Source organism: Mesitornis unicolor, unplaced genomic scaffold (assembly GCF_000695765.1).
Source record: "Mesitornis unicolor isolate BGI_N332 unplaced genomic scaffold, ASM69576v1 scaffold11683, whole genome shotgun sequence".
Lineage (NCBI taxonomy): Eukaryota > Metazoa > Chordata > Aves > Mesitornithiformes > Mesitornithidae > Mesitornis > Mesitornis unicolor.
Genome location: NW_010174030.1, coordinates 1360 through 20052, shown reverse-complemented (window position 1 = coordinate 20052; position 18693 = coordinate 1360). Strand labels below are relative to the sequence as shown.

Here is an 18693-nt window from a genome sequence, read left to right as displayed (position 1 = left end):
TGATATGTTCCTTTTCTGAGTTAAGTGAAGTGGCCTGTTCAGCTAAGAACAGCTGGTTGATAAATTTTGTCAGCAGGTAAGATGAGGCATTATGGTTACCAACTACTTTAGTCCCTACCTACCATCCCTCCTACCGCCCGTCCCTCCAACAGGCCTGTGTTGCCCTTGATCAGAAGAACCCACAAATACAGTTTATTTACAGCCAGAGTAGGTTTGTATGATAGTTCACATGGGACTCACAAAGGTATGTATGTCTGCAGATGTAAGTAAAGCCCTTCTGGAGAAGAGTCGAGCCACCTTTTCTTGTTGGGTTTTCGAGAGCCCAAGGTCAGATAAAAGCCCATAGTTCCCACTGTGCCACTTCCCACATGCTCCAGTAGGAAATCCAACAAACTGTATTTTTGGCATTCATCATCTCCCAGACTTGCTCCTTAAGATGTTGATACTTCCTCAACTTTACAACATTGGCAAGTGATGATAATTTACTCTCATATCTGATGGTTGTATCTACCACTAGTGCCTGACCACCCTTCACAAATACTAGGTCAGTCTTATACAGCTCATTTTGGTGGTCTCTTAGAAGTGGTTTGTGAAACCTTTCTTACAGTCCCAACATGGCCATAACTCCAGGGCACACTTGTGCAACAAGACAGCTAAATAAGGTGAAAGCACCTCCAAAAACTCTGCCTTGACCAACACGAAGTGAAGCACCAATAACCTGCAGGAAGGGAAGCCACCCAGACTGCTACCCCAAAATCTGTAGTGCGGGAGTGCAAAGCCACTCTCATGTGACCTAGCACAAGGACAGAGAGAAACAGCTCATTTGGGAGCCACTGGTCCAAAAATAAATAGCTTGTGGGTTTTTTTACAAACATCTGCACAGTGAGAATGCCATTGGGATGTAATTGCTTTCTGTTGCTGTCACACTGCAGAACTTGTGTCTGAGGAGCAGCAGAGAGAGCTGTTGGATATTGATGGTTCCTCAGAGGTGATGGAGGACGGGATAAGGAAGCTGAACACCATTGGTCATTACGAGGTAAGCACAGGAGCCATAGCAATGAATCTAAAAGCAGTTTCACCCCAGCTCCCAAATGCTGTCTGCACAGAAGTGTCTTGATTGATCAAAATCTTGAAGAGGTAGTTAAGCATCATCAACAGAAGGAAAGAAATGCGTGACACAACTTTCTTGCCAATGAGTCATATGTTTTCTGTTACTTTTCAAGGTTTGCTTGTTGCAGGGTTGCTTGGTTCAAGCAAACCAGGTGAACTGTTATTTCTGTTGAGGTTTTCAGTTAAAACACCCAATTTCCAGCCATGAACGTTGCTTTGAGTCTTTTCTAGTCTGTGCTGCTGAGGTTTGTTGCACCATGAGGAATTTTTTACCTCTTCCCACCTCATACTTTGAGTATCTGAAGAGGCAGTAGTGATACTTGTGAAAGCTTACTGCGAGTCAGAATTAAAAGGACTGATGAGTTTGCTCGCTCTTGAGACCTCCTGTGTCGGTCTCCTTCTCTTTTTCTCTCTGCTTCTCCTTCCATCTGCTGTCACCACTTGTACCCTATGTTTTCCCCATCAATTCCAGTTGCTCCTGTAGACCAGTTGTTTTCAATGCTGCAGTAATCTGTCCATCATTGCAACAACACACGCGACTTTTCTGGTTGTAGCACATTGCAAACACATAGCAGGCAGCATTGCCTGGCTAAGGATTTTCCACTGACGCTGGTCAAAATAGAGGATGGGGTAAAATGTGCAACAGATGATTGGCCTCAGGGGATATGGTAGCTCACATTTTGATGCTTACAGATGAATTTTGGAAATGAGGTTAGTATTATAGTAATAAATTTTTATTTATTTAGAAGTGTTGCTGTTGAGTGTAGGTCTGTGCCATGCAATGCAGTGTGGTGCTGAGAAACCTGAGCCAGCCCTGAACACATTGCTGTCTGCATGAGCAAACATGGTGCCATCCATCCACAGAGAGGAACAAGGACTCCTAGCAGGGCTGGTGGTAGCTTGGGTAGAGCACAAGGATACTCAGATCTGGAGCAAGCTCATTTGGAGTCACTTTACAGATTTCTGCAGGCATTTGTTGCTCTCCTGGGGAGGCAGCAGTGGACCCAGATGTCATGAGTCGCTATCCAATGTCTTAAATACAGCTTTTCCCTCTCTTGAATCTTGTCTATAGATTAGCCCAGAGAAGAGAGGGCTCTGAGGGGACCTTATAGCAACCTTCCAGTACCTGAAAGGTGCCTATAAGAAATCCAGGGAAGAGCTGTTCACAAGGGCATGTAGCGACAGGATGAGGAGTAATGGTTTTAAACTAGAAAAGGGTAGATTTCAGTTGGATATTAGGAAAAAGTTATTCAATGTGAGGGTGGTAGATCACTGAAACAGGTTGCCCAGAGAGGTGGTGGAGGCCCCATCCCTGGAGATATTCAAGGTCAGGCTTGATGGGGCTCTGAGCAACCTGATCTGGTAACAGTGTCCCTGCTTACTGCAGGGGAGTTGGACTAGATGATCTTTAAAGGTCCCTTCCAACCCAATACATTCTATGATTCTATGATTAACGTGAGACTTCCTCTTCTCCACTCATAAAGATTTTGTACAAATTAGTACATCGTAGTGTTGCCATCAGAGTATGCAGCAAAGGTCAACGCAGATTTCAATCTGATTGTTTGAACTCCTGTCTGATCTGGTGGCAGCAGCCCTCTTCCCTGCAGGCAGCGACTGCAAGCGCTCCCTGATGTAACCTGGCAGCTTTTTGCACTTCCTGAGCTCATGGCGTGCTGTGGCTATGGGTGCCGTCCCTCATGGCAAGTGACTGTGCTCCAGTTGGTCATCCCTGTGTGTCCCAGCCCTTGTTTTCGTCTGAGGTTTCTGCAGGCAGATGCGAGTTAGGATAGAGGTTCGGTTGTTTTGCAAAGCTGTAACTACACTAATTATAGCTTAGCAGCTGCCTTATGGAAATTGTGCTGGGTATCTCTGTTAGATGTTTTAGTTCACTTTTTCTGACACTGACAAAATATTGTACGTTTTAGGCAGAAGCTTAGTGGCATTTTAGGCAGTGGCTTAATGGCAAGCATCAGCCATTAGCATATCTTAATTTATTTTCTTGCATGCATATTAATGCAAAAAGGAATGTAAAAGTGTCTAGTTAGCAAGAAAAAGGAGCCCTGCATGCACAGTGTGAGGACAGTAAGTGCCAGATGAATACCAGCTTAAATTTCAGTAGTGCCTGGAGTTTTGTGGCAAGTCTGAATTTTTCTTTTTGTTTGATGGCCTTAAATGCTAGAAAGTAACTGGATTTTTGAAACTGGGAAGTACCATCAACGCTTTTAAAGATACTGAGGGTTGTGTTGTAAATCAGAATCACAGAATGGTTTGGGTTTGAAGGGGCCTTAAAGATCACCTAGTTCGACCCTGCTGCCATGGGCAGGGACACCTCCCACCAGACCAGGTTGCCCAAAGCCCTGTCCAGCCTGGCCTTGAACACTTCCAGGAAGGGGGCATCCACAGCTTCCCAGGGCAACCTGTGCCAGTGCCTCACCACCCTCACAGTAAAGAATTTCTTCCTGATATCTAGACTAAATCTGCCCTCTTCCAGTTTAAAACCATTCCCCCTTGTTCTGTTGCTGCCTGCCCTTGTAAATGTTGCAGAATCTCCAGTCACTCTTGAAAAAGCACCACAATTTCTACACTGATTTGTAAAATGTGCAAGCAAGGGACGTTTGCATTTTTGTGTGGTGTTTCTGAAAGCAAAAAAAGTCCTTTGTACTCTCAGTAGACTTTCCTGTGTCTCTGACTTGTGTGCTCCTTTTTGCTCTGATTTTTTGCTCCTTGTATGGTTATTCAAGTGATTATTTATGAGGTCTGCACTGTTGTTTGCATGAGAATAACCACAAACCTTGACAAGAATGCTTCTGGTTACCGTGATGTCCTATTTCCCATGCAAGAAGAGAGCAAGAGAACCGCTTTCAGGTCTGCTGTCCAGGCACAGACCTCCAGTTTCTCAACCTGTAGCAGCATTGCATGGTCCAGGAGCAGGCACAGCCTCAGAGAGCAAACCTGAATGTGTGATCCAGGGTGCTCACTGGCAAGAACTGGATTATAGGGAGGGCAGGAGGCCTGGAGAGCAAGGAAGAGGCGTGAAGCCACACTACTACATCTTCGGGTTTGCTGTGCTCCATGGTGTGTGGATCTGAACAGATCTCCTCTCCCTGTTTTGTCCCCCTCTGCAATGCACCTGACAGAGCGAAGATGTTTTGAGGTGCCCATGAAAAGTGACTGAGGCAGCAGGGCACAAAAAGAAGGGCGTTGTTGTTGTTGTTGTTGTTGTTGTTGTTGTGGTATCACACTGAAAGAAACAGCAGGTCTGGTTGCTGCAGTAATGATGAAGGGAAAAGCACACTCCACACAATGCTAAAAGCATCATTTGTCCTGGAAATAAAACCTGAAATGAGAGCTTCAATCGTGGCTGCACTGTACCAATGCCTCTGGTTCCTGGAGGAGAGCACAGTTCTTCCCCTGAGCTCTGCCCATCTCCCTCAGGACAGGAGCCAACACATTTCAGTACTGAGCTGCTCCCCTGCTTTTTGGAGGAGGGTGGAGGCAGTGCACTGCCCATGCCACTCTGGGAGGGGTAAGCTGCTGGGTAGCCCTGTTCCTGTTTGCTTGTCTTCAGGGCCACGTAGCAGGACTCTCTGGGTGTTCGTGTCGCCTCACCAGCCAGTCTTGGAGCACATTCACACTTGTAGTGTGGTTCTGAAGTGCTCTGCATTTACTGAAAGGGCTCTGAAACACTCTATGATGAATGGATACCCTGCAAAAAATCATACTTACAAAATAGATCGCATTTACTTTCCAGGAGCAAGTGTAAGTGCAAATTTCTTTGGCGCAAGACACAGCTTTTGATAGAGTATCGTAGTGTTTAAACTGGTTTCTCACACCAGGCTGGCTGCCAAGGTTTAAAAAACACTTAAATTATTTTGGCAGAGATCCCTTCCTAGAACTGGCCAGTTGTTTTTGTAATTATAGAGGGAAGTACACTAGCGCTTGGCAAGACCCCACATCTGACAGCAGAGCAGTGCTGTAGTTCTTGGTGGGAGCCGTTTTTTAGTTACTCTTTGACAATAAAAGTGTGACTTGCCAGTTTCTTTTAAAGATAATATTTACCATCCTGGCAGCACTATAAATTCAGGGAAGGAGGGGGAAAGATTTTTGCTAGAAATCCCAATGTAGCTAGATACGGATCTTGACCTTACAGTCCACAAGGCGTAAATATTTTGCTCAATGTGAAAATAGCTCTTGGGAGCACCAGGCCCTCAGCGTGGCCCCCCTTGAAGGGCATGGGGGAGACAGACTGAGCTGGAAGAAAGGGGCCAGAAGAAAAATGGTCCTTGTGGTTCCCTCCCTGCCTCACCTTCCTGTAAGATCCCGTTGCATAAAGAAACAGGCTGGCACGCTGCTGCGCTGCCACAGCCTTAAGGACAGAGGAAATGAAACCGAGGGTTATCGTTAATCGTAGACACTTCTGTTTCAGTGTGGTGTTTGTTTTTGCTTTCAGATTTCAAACGGAGCAACCATAAAAGTCTTTAAAAAGAAGGCAAATACCCGATCAGGTAACCAAGGGGCTGCAGCCTGTTTAATCTTCTGTGGCAAATGGGCTGGGACTGCAGAGAGCTGAGCTATGACAGGTTGTGTCGTGGTCAATAGGAGATCAGAAAAATTGGAACTTTGATATAGCTGAGCTATAGGAAGGGCCATGTTCCCCTGGCTCTGGGCCTCTGGCAGGCAGGTGAGCCTAAGAGGAGGGAAGAAGGCATCAGCAAGAAGGGCAGAAGGACTTAGAGTCCTTGGCAAATGAGTGCTTAAAGATACAGAGTCATGGGCAGGAGAGCAGGGCAGGGAAGCCTGGGTGACACAAAGTGCTGGCTGGTGTGACCAACACAGGGAACATGCCTTGCTCCCATGTCCGGCGTTGTGCATCGTGGACATACTGGTGCACTGTCCAGACAGAGGCATTGCAAAAAACTGTGGTTTGGGAATTTTCCCTGTTCTCTTGACTGTGTTTCTGGAAGCTTTGACTTGGCTGTCTCAACAGTGGGTCAGGAGGTAAAGGGTGATGGGGTCAGCTCACCTCACCCACCCTTGTGGTGCAGGTTGTTCCAGCCCAGCTGGTGACTTTCTGTAACCCCGGGCAGAAACAGACATTCCTGGTGTGTGATTCACCTCACCGCCAAAGTGGGCATCTGAAGTCAGCAGAGTTGTGTCCCCGAGGTGCAGGTCACTGGGTTGGTGTTGCTCTCCCTCAGCAAGGACAGGGTCATCTGTTCTCAGCCGTTGTTTTTAAGCCTGATCTCAGCCCACCAGCACTGAGTGCTCTTAGAGACTAAATGAGTGCAATCATCTCATCCACTGTCTGTTGTCCTCCTTTTGGAGGAGCTGCAATTTGCTGCCAGCTCACCCCAGCAGCAGATGACGATGCCTTAGCTTAGTGGTCCAGGCTACAGGTTGGCACTGGGGAGGCGAGCCAGGACCCGTGCATTTCTCAGAGGCTTTCCCCATGCTGAAAAGCATGAGCTTGCTCAGCATCCTGGCCCACACCTTGCAGCACGGCCCAGAGCCCAGCAGAATTGACAGCCTTGTAGCTGTGTGTTTCATTAACGCCTCTCTGCTCTCTGTTGTTTAGATGTGGACTACTCGGATGAACACTGTCATTTGGTGAGTTCAGTGATTACGCTGCTAAGTGGTAGGTTTAATACTGAGCTGTATTTGTATCTGTGTAATCTCTCTAATCTCTTCACAACAGATTTTACCAGACTCGGAAGCAAACAAAGATGTGAAAGGAGGGGGTCACAAAGGAAAGCAGAAATTCAAAGTGAAAGAAATGTATCTGACAAAGCTGCTGTCAACCAAGGTAAACTGTAAAGGCCTTATTTTGGGGGAAGGCCGGTGTTAGGCTCGGCTGGTTTGACACAACAGAAATAGAAATTAAAGCAGAAATTACAGAGACTTCCTGCATGTATATCAGATGTTAAGGAAAAAAGTAGCCTATAAAAATCACTGTGCTAACTACAGATTATGACCATTTGCAAAGACGGACACATTTCAGGTTTTCTAATGCTGGAGTTCTGCAGTTGTTTATTACCCACACACTCTGTCTTCTCAGCAAGCACAACCATTTTTCTCAGGTTGAATTAAAAAGGTAGTTACTGAGGAAGTGAGTTTTGCCACTGAGTCCCATAGAGCAAGAATGATCCCTTCTGAGAAGACAGCTTTTGGGCAGCAGTCTCCTCACTCGCTACTGGGATTTGCCCAGTTTACAGACAACTTCCAAGGCCTGCTTTTCGCAAAATACTGACCATGAAATGAAATAATCTTTTAGGGTCTCAAATTAAGGATCCAAAATAACTAGATTAATTTTTAAAACAAGTTCCTTCCTAGGATTTATACTACGATTACCTAATTTATACCAGCGCATTCCTTAGGAATAAGCCCTGCTCACTCCCTTCAGTAATGCCATCTCATTTCTGACTTACTCGAAAGGGTTATAAAACTCTTTGCAACAGCATATTACTTAAAATATTACTCACTGCACAACACCGAGAGCTGTGCGATACAAGAAGCCCGAAGGGATGTTGATTATGGCCTTTTTGCATTTAAAAATCTATCAATCATTCTTTCATTAGATTGTTGATAGCATCTGAAGTAATCTGGAACACGACCCAAAGTGGGGGTGAAGATTGGTCATTTCTCATTAGCAGTAGAAACGAACATAAACCCTTAGGAATCGCTGGAGTAAACCAGGAATATCTCATGGTGGAAGACTGAAGTACAGAAGAAAAGATTAGGCTTGTAAGAAACAGTCCTTTTAAAGGGCTTTACATTAATCATCTCCTCCAAAGCAGGATGGTGCTCTGAACATCAGTGCTGAGACGTCCATCACTGTGAAATTCCACCCGTGATACACTGTGTACGGAAGGGAATTGCCCTGAACCGTGCCTTTCTCCACCTCTCTCGCCCATGCATGAACATAGACACTATTTGCAGAGTTTGCCATGTGAAATGAGCTGGCCAGGAGTGCACCAAGGCCCTGGGATACACTTAAATCCTTCTGGTTGAGAGGAGATTGGGCTGAACTCAGCTTCAGAACAGATGTGAAGAAAAAAAAGCACAAAACAGTGTTTTGCTTTGCTCTCCTCCTCTTACTTACCTTACTCTCTGATGGCGTCAGTGAGTCTGTCAGCAACCAAGCCCTTGCTTTTGTGAGCCACACAGCTTCACTTCTGGGTCAGAAGTACTCACTTTTCAGTTCTTCTCTCTAATATTAGTGTCTTCGTATGCCATCCAAAGCTGTTACTGTAGAATTAGATCAAGCGCCACAGCGGCTTGGCTGTGCAGTGTTGACGAGCGCATGTGTCCAACACGTGTCGCAGATGGCACCATGAAGACCAGTGTCCTGGAAAACTGCTTAAACTCCTCCTGCTCACCTCTCGCTTACTTGCAGTCACAGGTTTCAAATGCCTTTAGCAGCAGTGCAACAGCATCCAAAGGGCTGATGTTGGCTTTGTTGGAACGAGGGATTCCTTCCACCTATGGTTTGTCACAGAGTTGACCACAGTTCTCTGGTGGTACAGCGATAAGACTTGTGGCATTTGACAGCAGCTTATTATGGTCGATTTGTAGTTTCATTTTTGTTATTGATGGCCTTGTTTGCCAATAACCTATGGCCTAGGTGTTTGCCACAAGCACATTGTAGATTCTGTGTGTGGTTGCCTTGGGGCATACTCAGCTGTTTGAGACAAGAAATCCTGTCCTTTTCTCGCGTAATAATAGCACTGTTCATGTTCTTCTTTCTCAGGTTGCAATTCATTCGGTTGTTGAAAAGCTCTTCAGGAGCATTTGGAGCTTACCCAACAATAAAGCACCTGTTGCCATCAAGTACTTCTTTGACTTTCTGGATGCCCAGGCTGAGAGCAAAAAAATTACTGACCCTGATGTGGTCCACATATGGAAAACCAACAGGTATGTGTGCCCGTCTGATGCGCACAGGAGTGCCTGCGCTCTCAGAAAATGTAGTTGCAAAGATTAAACAGGTCACCTGTGAGCAGAAGAATAAGATTTTGTCGTGTCTGGGTGAAGATGTGGTTTGGCTTTGTGGATCCCGGTAATTGTAGTGTATGGATTGAGTACTGATACAAACCACCACAGCTTCCAGGACTTCTAAGTCTGCATAACTGACTTCACACTCAGAAAGGAGTATCTGCAGGTGTAGAGCATTATTTGAAGATGGAAGGGTGTCTGACTGATGTAGCCTGATGTTCCCCGGTACCTGTTTTAACCCGAATAAGCAGCCCAGACATGTGCTGCTTTCCATGAGCGCAGTGCAATTAGAACTACCATTTCAAAGCAGTTGTGCTACCCGAGTGCTTGATGTTAAAGATGCTTCCTCTTTCTCTGTCTAGTCTTCCTCTTCGCTTCTGGGTGAACATCCTGAAGAACCCCCAGTTTGTCTTTGATATTAAGAAGACTTCCCACATAGATGGCTGTTTGTCTGTAATCGCACAAGCCTTCATGGATGCCTTTTCTCTAGCAGAACAGACTCTGGGGAAGGTAATGCTGCCCTTCCAGTCTTTTGGTAACTTCTCAACCAGTATCTTCTTCAACTGTGTAATGATTTAGGGGATGAAGTCCTAGAACTGCTGACATTGGGGGCAAAACTGTCAGTGGCCAAATTAAGCTGAGTTTCCATTCCTTGCTGCTCTGTCTCACGAGACTGAAAAAATCACTGGAGTAGACAGATAGAGCTACTAGAATGTCATGTTTATAGTTAGCTCCTGCTTGTCTTCTCTACAGTTAGTTTCTGCAGTGTGTTTATAGAATATGTGGAAGAGGGTGCGAAATGTGAGGTTTTAATGATGTTTTAAAGAGTTTTTAAGCAGACATCTTGAAAGTAGTAATATTATTCAGTAAGTAGTCCAGATTTTGTGTGCCATACACCAATATGCAGAAAAGACACATGGTAAGCTACTGGGAGCTGTAAGAACACTTGGAAGAGCTTTAAAGTTTGAAACAGTTCCTTTTGCATGTATTAGGTGCTCCCTTTTTATATGCAAAATTATTTGGAGTAACAAGTCCAGAAATCTTACATTCAAAAGCTCTTTGGTACAGTGTCCAGAACTCTGGGGATGAGAAATACTTCATTTTTCCAGAGGATATTTTCCTTTTCTTTGGACCAAAGCAGGAAGCATTTGTTCGGGCTCATACTACCAAGAAAAGCAGGCTAGCAATTTTTTTAGTGTAAAAAAAATTTCTATAAAAATGGGCTTATTTCCTATGTGATCTGAACCAACTGCTCATCTGTTAAAGGTAAATAACAAATATTGTGCTTACTTATTTTAGGAGTGAAGTGTCATGAATTAAAACTACTCACCTTGCTCACTTGGTGGAAAAGCTGCAAATGTGCATGGTCTGTTGTGTTTCTGTGCTTAGCATCCATGCTGAAGCACTGTTGATACAACAGCTCCCAGTAGCCATTTGAAAAGGGATGCTGAAACCTGAGAAGCGTTTGCAATGCACCAAACGCCTTGTGGCCTTTTAGTACTAAAATGTATTTACTTTCATGACTTTTAGCCTTTTTATGTTAAAACATTCTTCAGCCACTTAGAAACCCAACATTTAAAGCATTTCTCCACACAGTGGAAACAGTAGTGACAAGGTATCACATGATGGTGTCATCTGTTCCCCAGAATTTAAACTAGAGCAGTGACAGGAAGCCACCAGCGCCCACTTGTACATTCTGAAAACATGGTTTCCAGGTGGGACTTCAGCTCCCACCACAAACATCAGCATTTCTTTCCTTGGATGAACCTGAAGCTGCCGGGTCAGTCAGTGCTGACCTGGGTTGTTGAAGCCCTGGGGAACCAAAGAGATCCCTTTGGCCACGTGTGCCTGGCTGTCAGCTCTCCCTGCTCCCAAACCCTTGAGCAAAAGGAGTAGCAGGGACCGAGGAGTTTTAGGAGAGCCTCTGCCAGGACAGGATCTAGCAAAGCTCTCTGGTGTGTGACCCTAGAGGAACTTTCTCCACAGCACTGCTGTATCCCGTACCTAAATGGAAGATCAGCCCCAAGCCCTTTGGTTCAGCTTTCCCAGTCGTTCAGGCCTGGGGAGCAGTGAGGAGAAAGTAAGAAAGAAAAGTATGTCTGAGGGACAAATGTTCATCGTTCATTGTGCCAACAGAAATAACTATATGGCAGCTGTCGTGAAACACAATGCGCTATTACTGAGGTCCTGCGTCTGTTCTTCATCTTTATTTCACAACCTTGATTCCTTGCATGTAACCACCGCAAAGAGAAATGAGTCACACAGCGAACAGACACAATTAGATGCAATTAACCATGTGGAGGTGGAACCTTAGGAAATCTGTGCTGTGAAAATTGACAAGGCTTCATATATTTTCTTTTAAGGAAGCACCAACAAATAAACTGCTCTACGCTAAGGACATTCCACTGTACAAGAAGGAGGTGAAAGCGTACTATAAAGCCATCAGGGATCTGCCAACGCTGACCACTTCAGAGGTTGAAGAATTTCTAACTCAGGAATCTAAGGTATGGTTGAGAAGTGGCAACTTCATCTGCTCTCGTGTTAAATTTCTTAAAAAGGGGAACTATCTGACCAAACTCTTTTCTGTTCTAGAAACATGAAAATGAATTTAATGAGAAAGTGGCCTTGATTGAAATCTACAGATACATAGTGAAATATTATGATGAGGTAAGCACAGCTGCTGTTCCTCCTTAACCCCTTCATGTTAGCTTGCTACCTCGGGCTTGAAAGTTGGGCTTGGCAAAGTAACCACTCTGCCCACTGCAGAGACAGCCCCCAGTGATGCACCCTTGGCTGCTCTTCCCGCTGAGCTGTGTGGGGCCAGAGCAGCACAGCCCCTGGGGCAGCTGGAGCTCCCTCCTCTCACACGAGTCACAGGCCAAATGTTTGTAAATGCACATTTACTGTCACCCCTGTATTTCACAGAGATAGCAGCAATAAAATTCTCCCTGCAGTTTTGAGAAACATCCTAGGTAGTCTAGACTTCTTGTTTTACTGTGTTTGCACAGGATCTGCTAATGCCTGTCACAACTCCTGTGCACGCGCTCCATTTCCCTGGGGATTCGGAAACCAGACTGGGCTGTAGCACCAGGGATCCCGATTTAACAGCCAGTGCAAACACCTCAGTGGAGCACCCTCAGCCTTAGAGCAAGAGGTGTCTGCTCCTTTCTCATCATAGCCCTCTTACGCTCTGCTTTAATAGTCTGGCTCTTAAAGAAAAGAAGCTATAGCTTCCAGTCCCTGCTGTTGCTAACTAACTAAATAAACCTTTTCTCAACTGGAAGCACTTAGTCACAGGCTACCTCTAAGCTGCTTTTTAAGAAATCCCTGCCCTCTGCTTTGCATGACAGGATTCTCCACTCCATTTTGCTCAGCATCCTTAACAGAGGTTGCGTGTGCCTGCACAGGGAGGCAGATAAGAGCCAGCTGGGGTGTTGCCTGAAGGCTTCGCTATGGCTTCCAGCAGGTTGTCTGGGTCTCCCAGCAACCAGACCTCTCTCTTTCATCCCCAGCAGCACAGCATCAGCGCTTGCTGTAATCATCCAGCTCTCAGTCACCCGTGAGCTGGCTCACCACTTCTCATCTCTAGCATCTCCAATTATCTGGGCTTGGCATCAAATCTTTGCCTCTTAAAAGAAGCTTGGATGATACTTGGAATGGCACCACACTTCATTAAGCTCATTAAAATTGTTGACACGGGAGACTTAAGAGCACTTTCTAATCTTAGTGCCCATTTTTGCTTTTTTGAAGCTTAGTACTGGCTAAACTTACCCCATTCTTAGAAGGCAGCTCTCCCTCGACTCTTCCCCCTCTGGCTTTTGACTGGGAGCAGCTAAACCTCATTTGTTGTTTGCTGAGACCTCAGTTGCTTTGTAAAGCTGCCAGCAAAGAGTTTTCAAACAGCAGTAATGCTCCTTCCCATCACCTGGGCCAGGGCCAAGCGGGCCAGAGGGAGAGGGCAGTTTGTTGCCCTCAGCTTACAGGGCAGAGGAAGAGAAATCAAATACCGTTTGCAGCTCTGTTCAAGGGTAAAACTGGAGCACTGCCCTTGCCTCATGCTTCAAGAGATGAACATGTGTTGGATTTGTTTTGGGGTTGTTTTTTTTTTGCTTGGCTCTGTCATTCTTCTGTGGAAGTGTTGCAGATCCTGTAATCATGATGACTTGAAAGGAAAACTACCAAAATAAAGTGTTAAAGACAGAAAAGAATGTTTACATATAGGCAGGCATTCAGATGGATTTTTCTGCCAGTAGTTATTGAAATGCAGAAAAGCAGGCTTTAAAAAACAGCAAGTAAAATAAGCACTAAAAAAAAAAAATGCTTCTCTTTTTTGCTAATTGTTAACAGATTGTCGGCAAACTCGAGCGAGAACGGGGGTTTGAAGAAGTCCAGAAACAGCTCCAGCAAGTAAAAGCCTTATTTGATGAAAAGAAAAAATGCAAATGGTTTTGAGCAGAGCACTGACTCACAGCGTCACTGTGGGGGATTTTAAATAAGCGCTACTGCTCCCAAAACTGTTTTGACTGACTCCATGTACAGGGTTTGAAACATTTGGACACTCTCTTCTGACCATTCCAAGTCATGTCTACGTTTGGGAACCAAGTACGGGCAGGGTTATGCATTTGAACGTGGGCATGTGAAAGCGAAAGCGAGTCTAACATTGGCAGGGCCAGCATTTTGAGGTACTTGAACACACATATTTCTGGTTCAAAGATACTGCCTAAGTAAGCTTGCCACTTGCTTACTTAAAACCAGGCTTGTAGGAGATGCGCAAAACATGCTACAAGTTCAGAGGTGCCCACGTGAACTTGTAAGTTGCTTAGGTCACTTTTTTTTTTGAAGAGAGCTTGAAAAGAAAGCTGTTGTTTCGCCACATCCTTTCAGCAGCCTTGGCAAACTGTGAGGTTGAGCTCCGGCTTCAGAATACGGGTTAGCTGCAGTTTCCTTCCTTCCAGACAAATGTACGCTGGTTCCTGTTTGGAAAGAGAAAAACAAAAACAGCACCAAAGTGACACTTAGGACAAGGGTGTTCAGCAGAAAAAGAGGGTCTTGAGGTTTGAAGGCCAAATGCCACATGGCAGGACTTTTTTTTCCTTAGGTTAGAAATGCCACGTGCAAAGTGAAGCCAACCACTGAGCAGGGGAAGACTTTTGGAGAAAGGCCCTAGGCCGGCATCAGTCTGTGTTTACATTTTTACCTTTCCATCCTTAAATAAGCTGTGAATCACTTGTGAGCAGCTCCACACCTGAAACCTCCATGCAGCTGCAGCACATCAGGACACGGCTGTGATTTGATGAAGCAGCTGCTGCTGACTGCACTTTGGTGCACAAACCTGCATTCAGGTGTACGAGCGGCCCCGTGCACCCATGCTAACAGCCCTGGCCATGCCTGTACATGGGCCTCACAAATCTAAAGCCAGCATATTTAATTTTTTTTCCAGGTTGTCCACACAAAGGCTTTGTAAGAAGGAGGTTTGTTTAGTAATAGGTAAGAACAGGAAGGCTGGTGTCATCTCTGGCCTTGTGTGAAAAACTGATACAAACGTGACAGCTGGGGGTGGGGAGCTGTCTGCCTTAGTCCTGCAGGGGTGGTTTTTTGGGGCTTGGGCATTTTCAGAGGAGGGCCTCCATTGCATTTGCATTGGTGGCTAAAGTTAGCCCAGCTGGAAAGCAGGTGCATGGCCACACTGCTGAGATGAGGCTGTGGCTGGGGCTGGGGGCGGCGGCTGTGGCTGTGGCTGCTGTGCAAAGCCACGGAGGAACAGCCACGGCTCTGGCTCTGCTTCTGCACCAGCACAGCGGTGCCCTCTGCTCCGGAGCAGAAATGTTTTGTTGCTGTGGTCTCTGCTTCAGTGACATGGAGGCACATGCTAAGGGTGCAGCCTGCCCTTAGAGTCAAGGTAAGGCGTTGATGAGACAGAGATACATTTACCCCTGATTCCAGAGGGTCCCACTGCTGCAGGCGAGCAGCATAGCACCGTGGCCCACACAGGGGGGAAGAGCTGTCCCCTGCCTCGGCAGTGGTGAGGGTGCGGCCTGTTAACATGGAAAAAAGGGAACACGTTGCCTACTGGTCTGCCCCCTCCCTCCCATGTGATTGCACAAGTTGTACCTCTTGCATATCATGGAGGGCAGCCACCAACCCATACTGTGATGGCTTTTGTTGTTTTTAATTCAAGTCTTACACACTTGCTGTTAAGTTTACACTTTATATTTGATGGAATGTATGGCTTTGTTCAGGAAACTGCACTACAATGTTGCAGTACTTTCAGCAGTTCTCTGCCTGGCACAATATATTTTGGTAAGTTGAAACCCCTCCCCAACCCTAACCTGTCTTGCCCTCTGTCCTAAAGGAGTGGACCATGGCTTGAGTAGCACTTGAGCTTGGAAGACCTGTACTTAAGGGCTTGATTTTTAGCATTCTTAACCTAACCTCTTAAAGCAGCATCAAATAAATAAATAAATAAATAAAAGCACAGTAATTAATATTAAAGGAGGGGTATGAGCAGATTACTCTTTCCAGACAGATGTCTCAGCAGTTCCCTTCCACTTCAGGTGTTTGCTGGCAGTGCATTTCAATGAGCTGCGATAGTTTTGTTCAACAGTAACCTTCTGTGCAGGCAGAAAAAAACACAAACCAACATTTCTGCTTGAAAAAAAGCTGTAAAATATAATCTGTTTGTGTGGGTCTGATCCTGTGAACTTCACTGTATGTGTTTATATGATGAGGAAACAAAAAAAAAAACCAGTCCTATTCTGTATTTGTACTACTGCTTGTTTGCTACAATAGCTTTAATGATTTCTAGAGATTACGTATGTGTTGAAGCAGGCCCTGGAGCTTTAGCCTATGGCCTGGAATAGGATTCTTGCCTTTTATTCAAGCCTCCTAAACAGCGTCACTCTGTTAGTAAACCATGTAAAGTCATGCTGGGACTTTGTAACCCATCAAGTGGATCTCACGAAGTGATGTGGAGTATAATTAAGTGATTGTGGCTCTTCTGGTAGGTTTGGGTCAGCACACAAGACATCAGCACACCTTCTGTGTCTCCGCAGTTCACTGTTACATGGACAAAAAAGAACCACCTCCAACTAAAGCTGTGTTATGGCAACCCAACAGTTCTAATAGCACTCTGAAATGAAAGCAAACTTCTCTTTAACTTATTTCCACATGTTTACAGGGAAACTGCTATGGCAAAGAGCGTATTTTCTAACACTAGCTTACAGAGCAGCATTCTGCAGTCATCTAGTTTGAAGTCAAATCTTACTAATGTGTAAAGTAATTCCTGTTGTACAGAAGTTAACCTGTTGTTTAAAAAATGGTTAAGTGCAAATGACAAATCCATGTTGGTGTTTGTATGGGTTTATCTAGAATAAAATGCATTTGGAGGTTATTTTGATTAACTTGTGTACTTCAGCATGGTTTAAAAAAAAACTAGCAATGCCAAGGGCGTGCAAGGGATGGAGTGTGAGACACTCATGCCAGCCCTCTGAGGCTGTTGGGGCAGGGCCACATGTGCAATCACTACCCAGTACAAACCACTTCACAGAATCACAGAACGTTAGGGATTGGAAGGGACCTCAAAAGATCATCCAGTCCAAGCCCCCTGCCGGAGCAGGAACACCCAGATGAGGTTGCACAGGAAGGCGTCCAGGCAGGTCTTGAATGTCTCCAGAGAAGGAGACTGCACAACCTCTCTGGGCAGCCTGTTCCAGTGCTCTGTCACCCTCACTGAGAAGAAGTTTCTTCTCAAATTTAAGTGGAACCTCCTGTGTTCCAGTTTGTGTCCGTTACCCCTTGTCTTACCGTTGTTTCCCTCACTGTTGAGTTTGGAAGTACAAAAAGGAGAGTACAGTGCAGCATCAGGTAATGCTGGCCCCAAACCCTGCTGATGATACTTTTAAAAAGCTAAAAACATTAAAAGCAAGGATAATCTAATAGCTGTTCTTTCAGGAGGGGTCCTGCAGGGACAGGAAACAGCCTCCTACGCAAAGACGCTGAGATGGACTGGGAGAGGGAGCCCACAAACCAGTAGCAAACCATCACTTCCTCTTGCTGTTACCCTTTTCTGCCCTCTGAGGCTTCCCCAGTTTGTACAAACACCCTCCCTGCACCCCAGCATCAGATGAAGCCTTGCTGAAGGTCAGGTAACCTGAGTCAAGTGAAGAAACATGAAGCTGCTGAGGGCCAGCTTTTTGCAACCCTTACCAATGTGTGTAAGCATTGGTGAATGTTGTTACATTTGGCAAAGCTGGCCCGGCACAGCTGGTTCCTTTTTCCAAAATGAAGCCTCCAGGAGGCAGTAGAAGCAGCTTCTGTTACTTCCAAGGGTTTTCCTCAGAGAAGTCTAACAAATGGCCCAAGAAAGTGCAGTGCACTCCTGACACGTAGGTAGTGCATGGAAATAAAAAAGGCAGCCGCCGGAGAGAAAAGTTGAATCAGTGTCACCATATGCAATGTAGTTATTCAGTTGTCTACTACTACAGACTGATAACAGCTCCAAATAAGCTATTAAAAGAAATGCACCTCTCACCATCTCATACTTTCACTGCAGTATTTTGGGATTTAAAAAAAAAATCCAAACAACAAAAAACAAACAAACAAACCCCAGATAAAATAATTTCTACATTTCCAGGAAAGTTTTCACTACCAAGTAAAAAAAAAAAAAAAAAAAAAAAAAAAGCACACTTTTTTTGAAAAACAAGTTTCTGTTATTAAACTGATAATTAAGGGGAGGGGGGGAGATATGAAATAAATACACTCAACCTTGAATAAATAATCTTATTGTTAAATAAACAAATTACAGTAGCAACAAATACAAACTTCTATTTTCATAATGTAAAGGCAATTTGTTATACTTCATCTCTACTACATTACAGTTAAAAACCCGATTGTTGCTTGTCCCAATTACAAAAAGACAAGAGGCACATGGTCAACGGTAGCAAATAAAAGTTCTCAGCACTTCTTCCATTCCATCCCAACCCCATCCATTTCACTTCACTTCATCCTCTCTACCTGCCTGGAAACTTCAAAAATCACAATCCAAATGTGGCGCATCACAGCATTGGCAACAACCAAGACAGCAGCCCAGGAAAACTCTGCATTTCTACACGAAAGGAGTAAGAGGATCTAATCAAATCAGGTTTAAAGGATTTATAAAAAAAAATAAATTATTTCTTATTTTAAATGTTAGCACAACCAAACCTTGATAAGTGTTTTTTTTTTTTAAGTTTTATGTGATAAAATTCTTTCATGTTTTGACTTCCAAATAATGTAACATCATTTATATAAAAACAATTCAAACTGTAGTTAATCTTTCAGTGCTGTTGTTTTGAACCATTATAGTTCATAATTTATGACAGTCTATCAAAAATAAATACAAACCTGCACAGCACGTATTTTATGCTATTCAGGCACATACAAGCATGGTTTTGGCAAAATATTAAAAGCACATTAAATCATAAAGGGAAGAGATGTCTAAGATCATCAAGTCCAATCATCAGCCCAACACCACCATGCCCACTAAACCATGTCCTGAAGTGCCACATCCACACTTCTTTTTTTGAACACCTCCAGGGATGGTGACTCCACCACCTC

At 44.7% G+C, this 18693-nt stretch overlaps 1 protein-coding gene across 1 annotated transcript in view; it reads left to right on the top strand.

The window, feature by feature from the left end:
• Positions 1-13609, top strand: part of PLXNC1 (plexin C1) — a 67825-nt gene extending 54216 nt beyond the window's left edge. The window contains exons 22-30 of the mRNA XM_010180915.1: positions 933-1036; positions 5561-5615; positions 6686-6717; positions 6806-6913; positions 8858-9021; positions 9462-9609; positions 11463-11603; positions 11692-11766; positions 13447-13609. Of these exons, the coding sequence (XP_010179217.1) occupies positions 933-1036; positions 5561-5615; positions 6686-6717; positions 6806-6913; positions 8858-9021; positions 9462-9609; positions 11463-11603; positions 11692-11766; positions 13447-13551 (932 nt within the window). The 3' untranslated portion in view covers positions 13552-13609. The remainder of the gene's footprint in view (positions 1-932; positions 1037-5560; positions 5616-6685; positions 6718-6805; positions 6914-8857; positions 9022-9461; positions 9610-11462; positions 11604-11691; positions 11767-13446) is intronic.
• The last annotated feature ends 5084 nt before the right edge of the window (positions 13610-18693 follow it).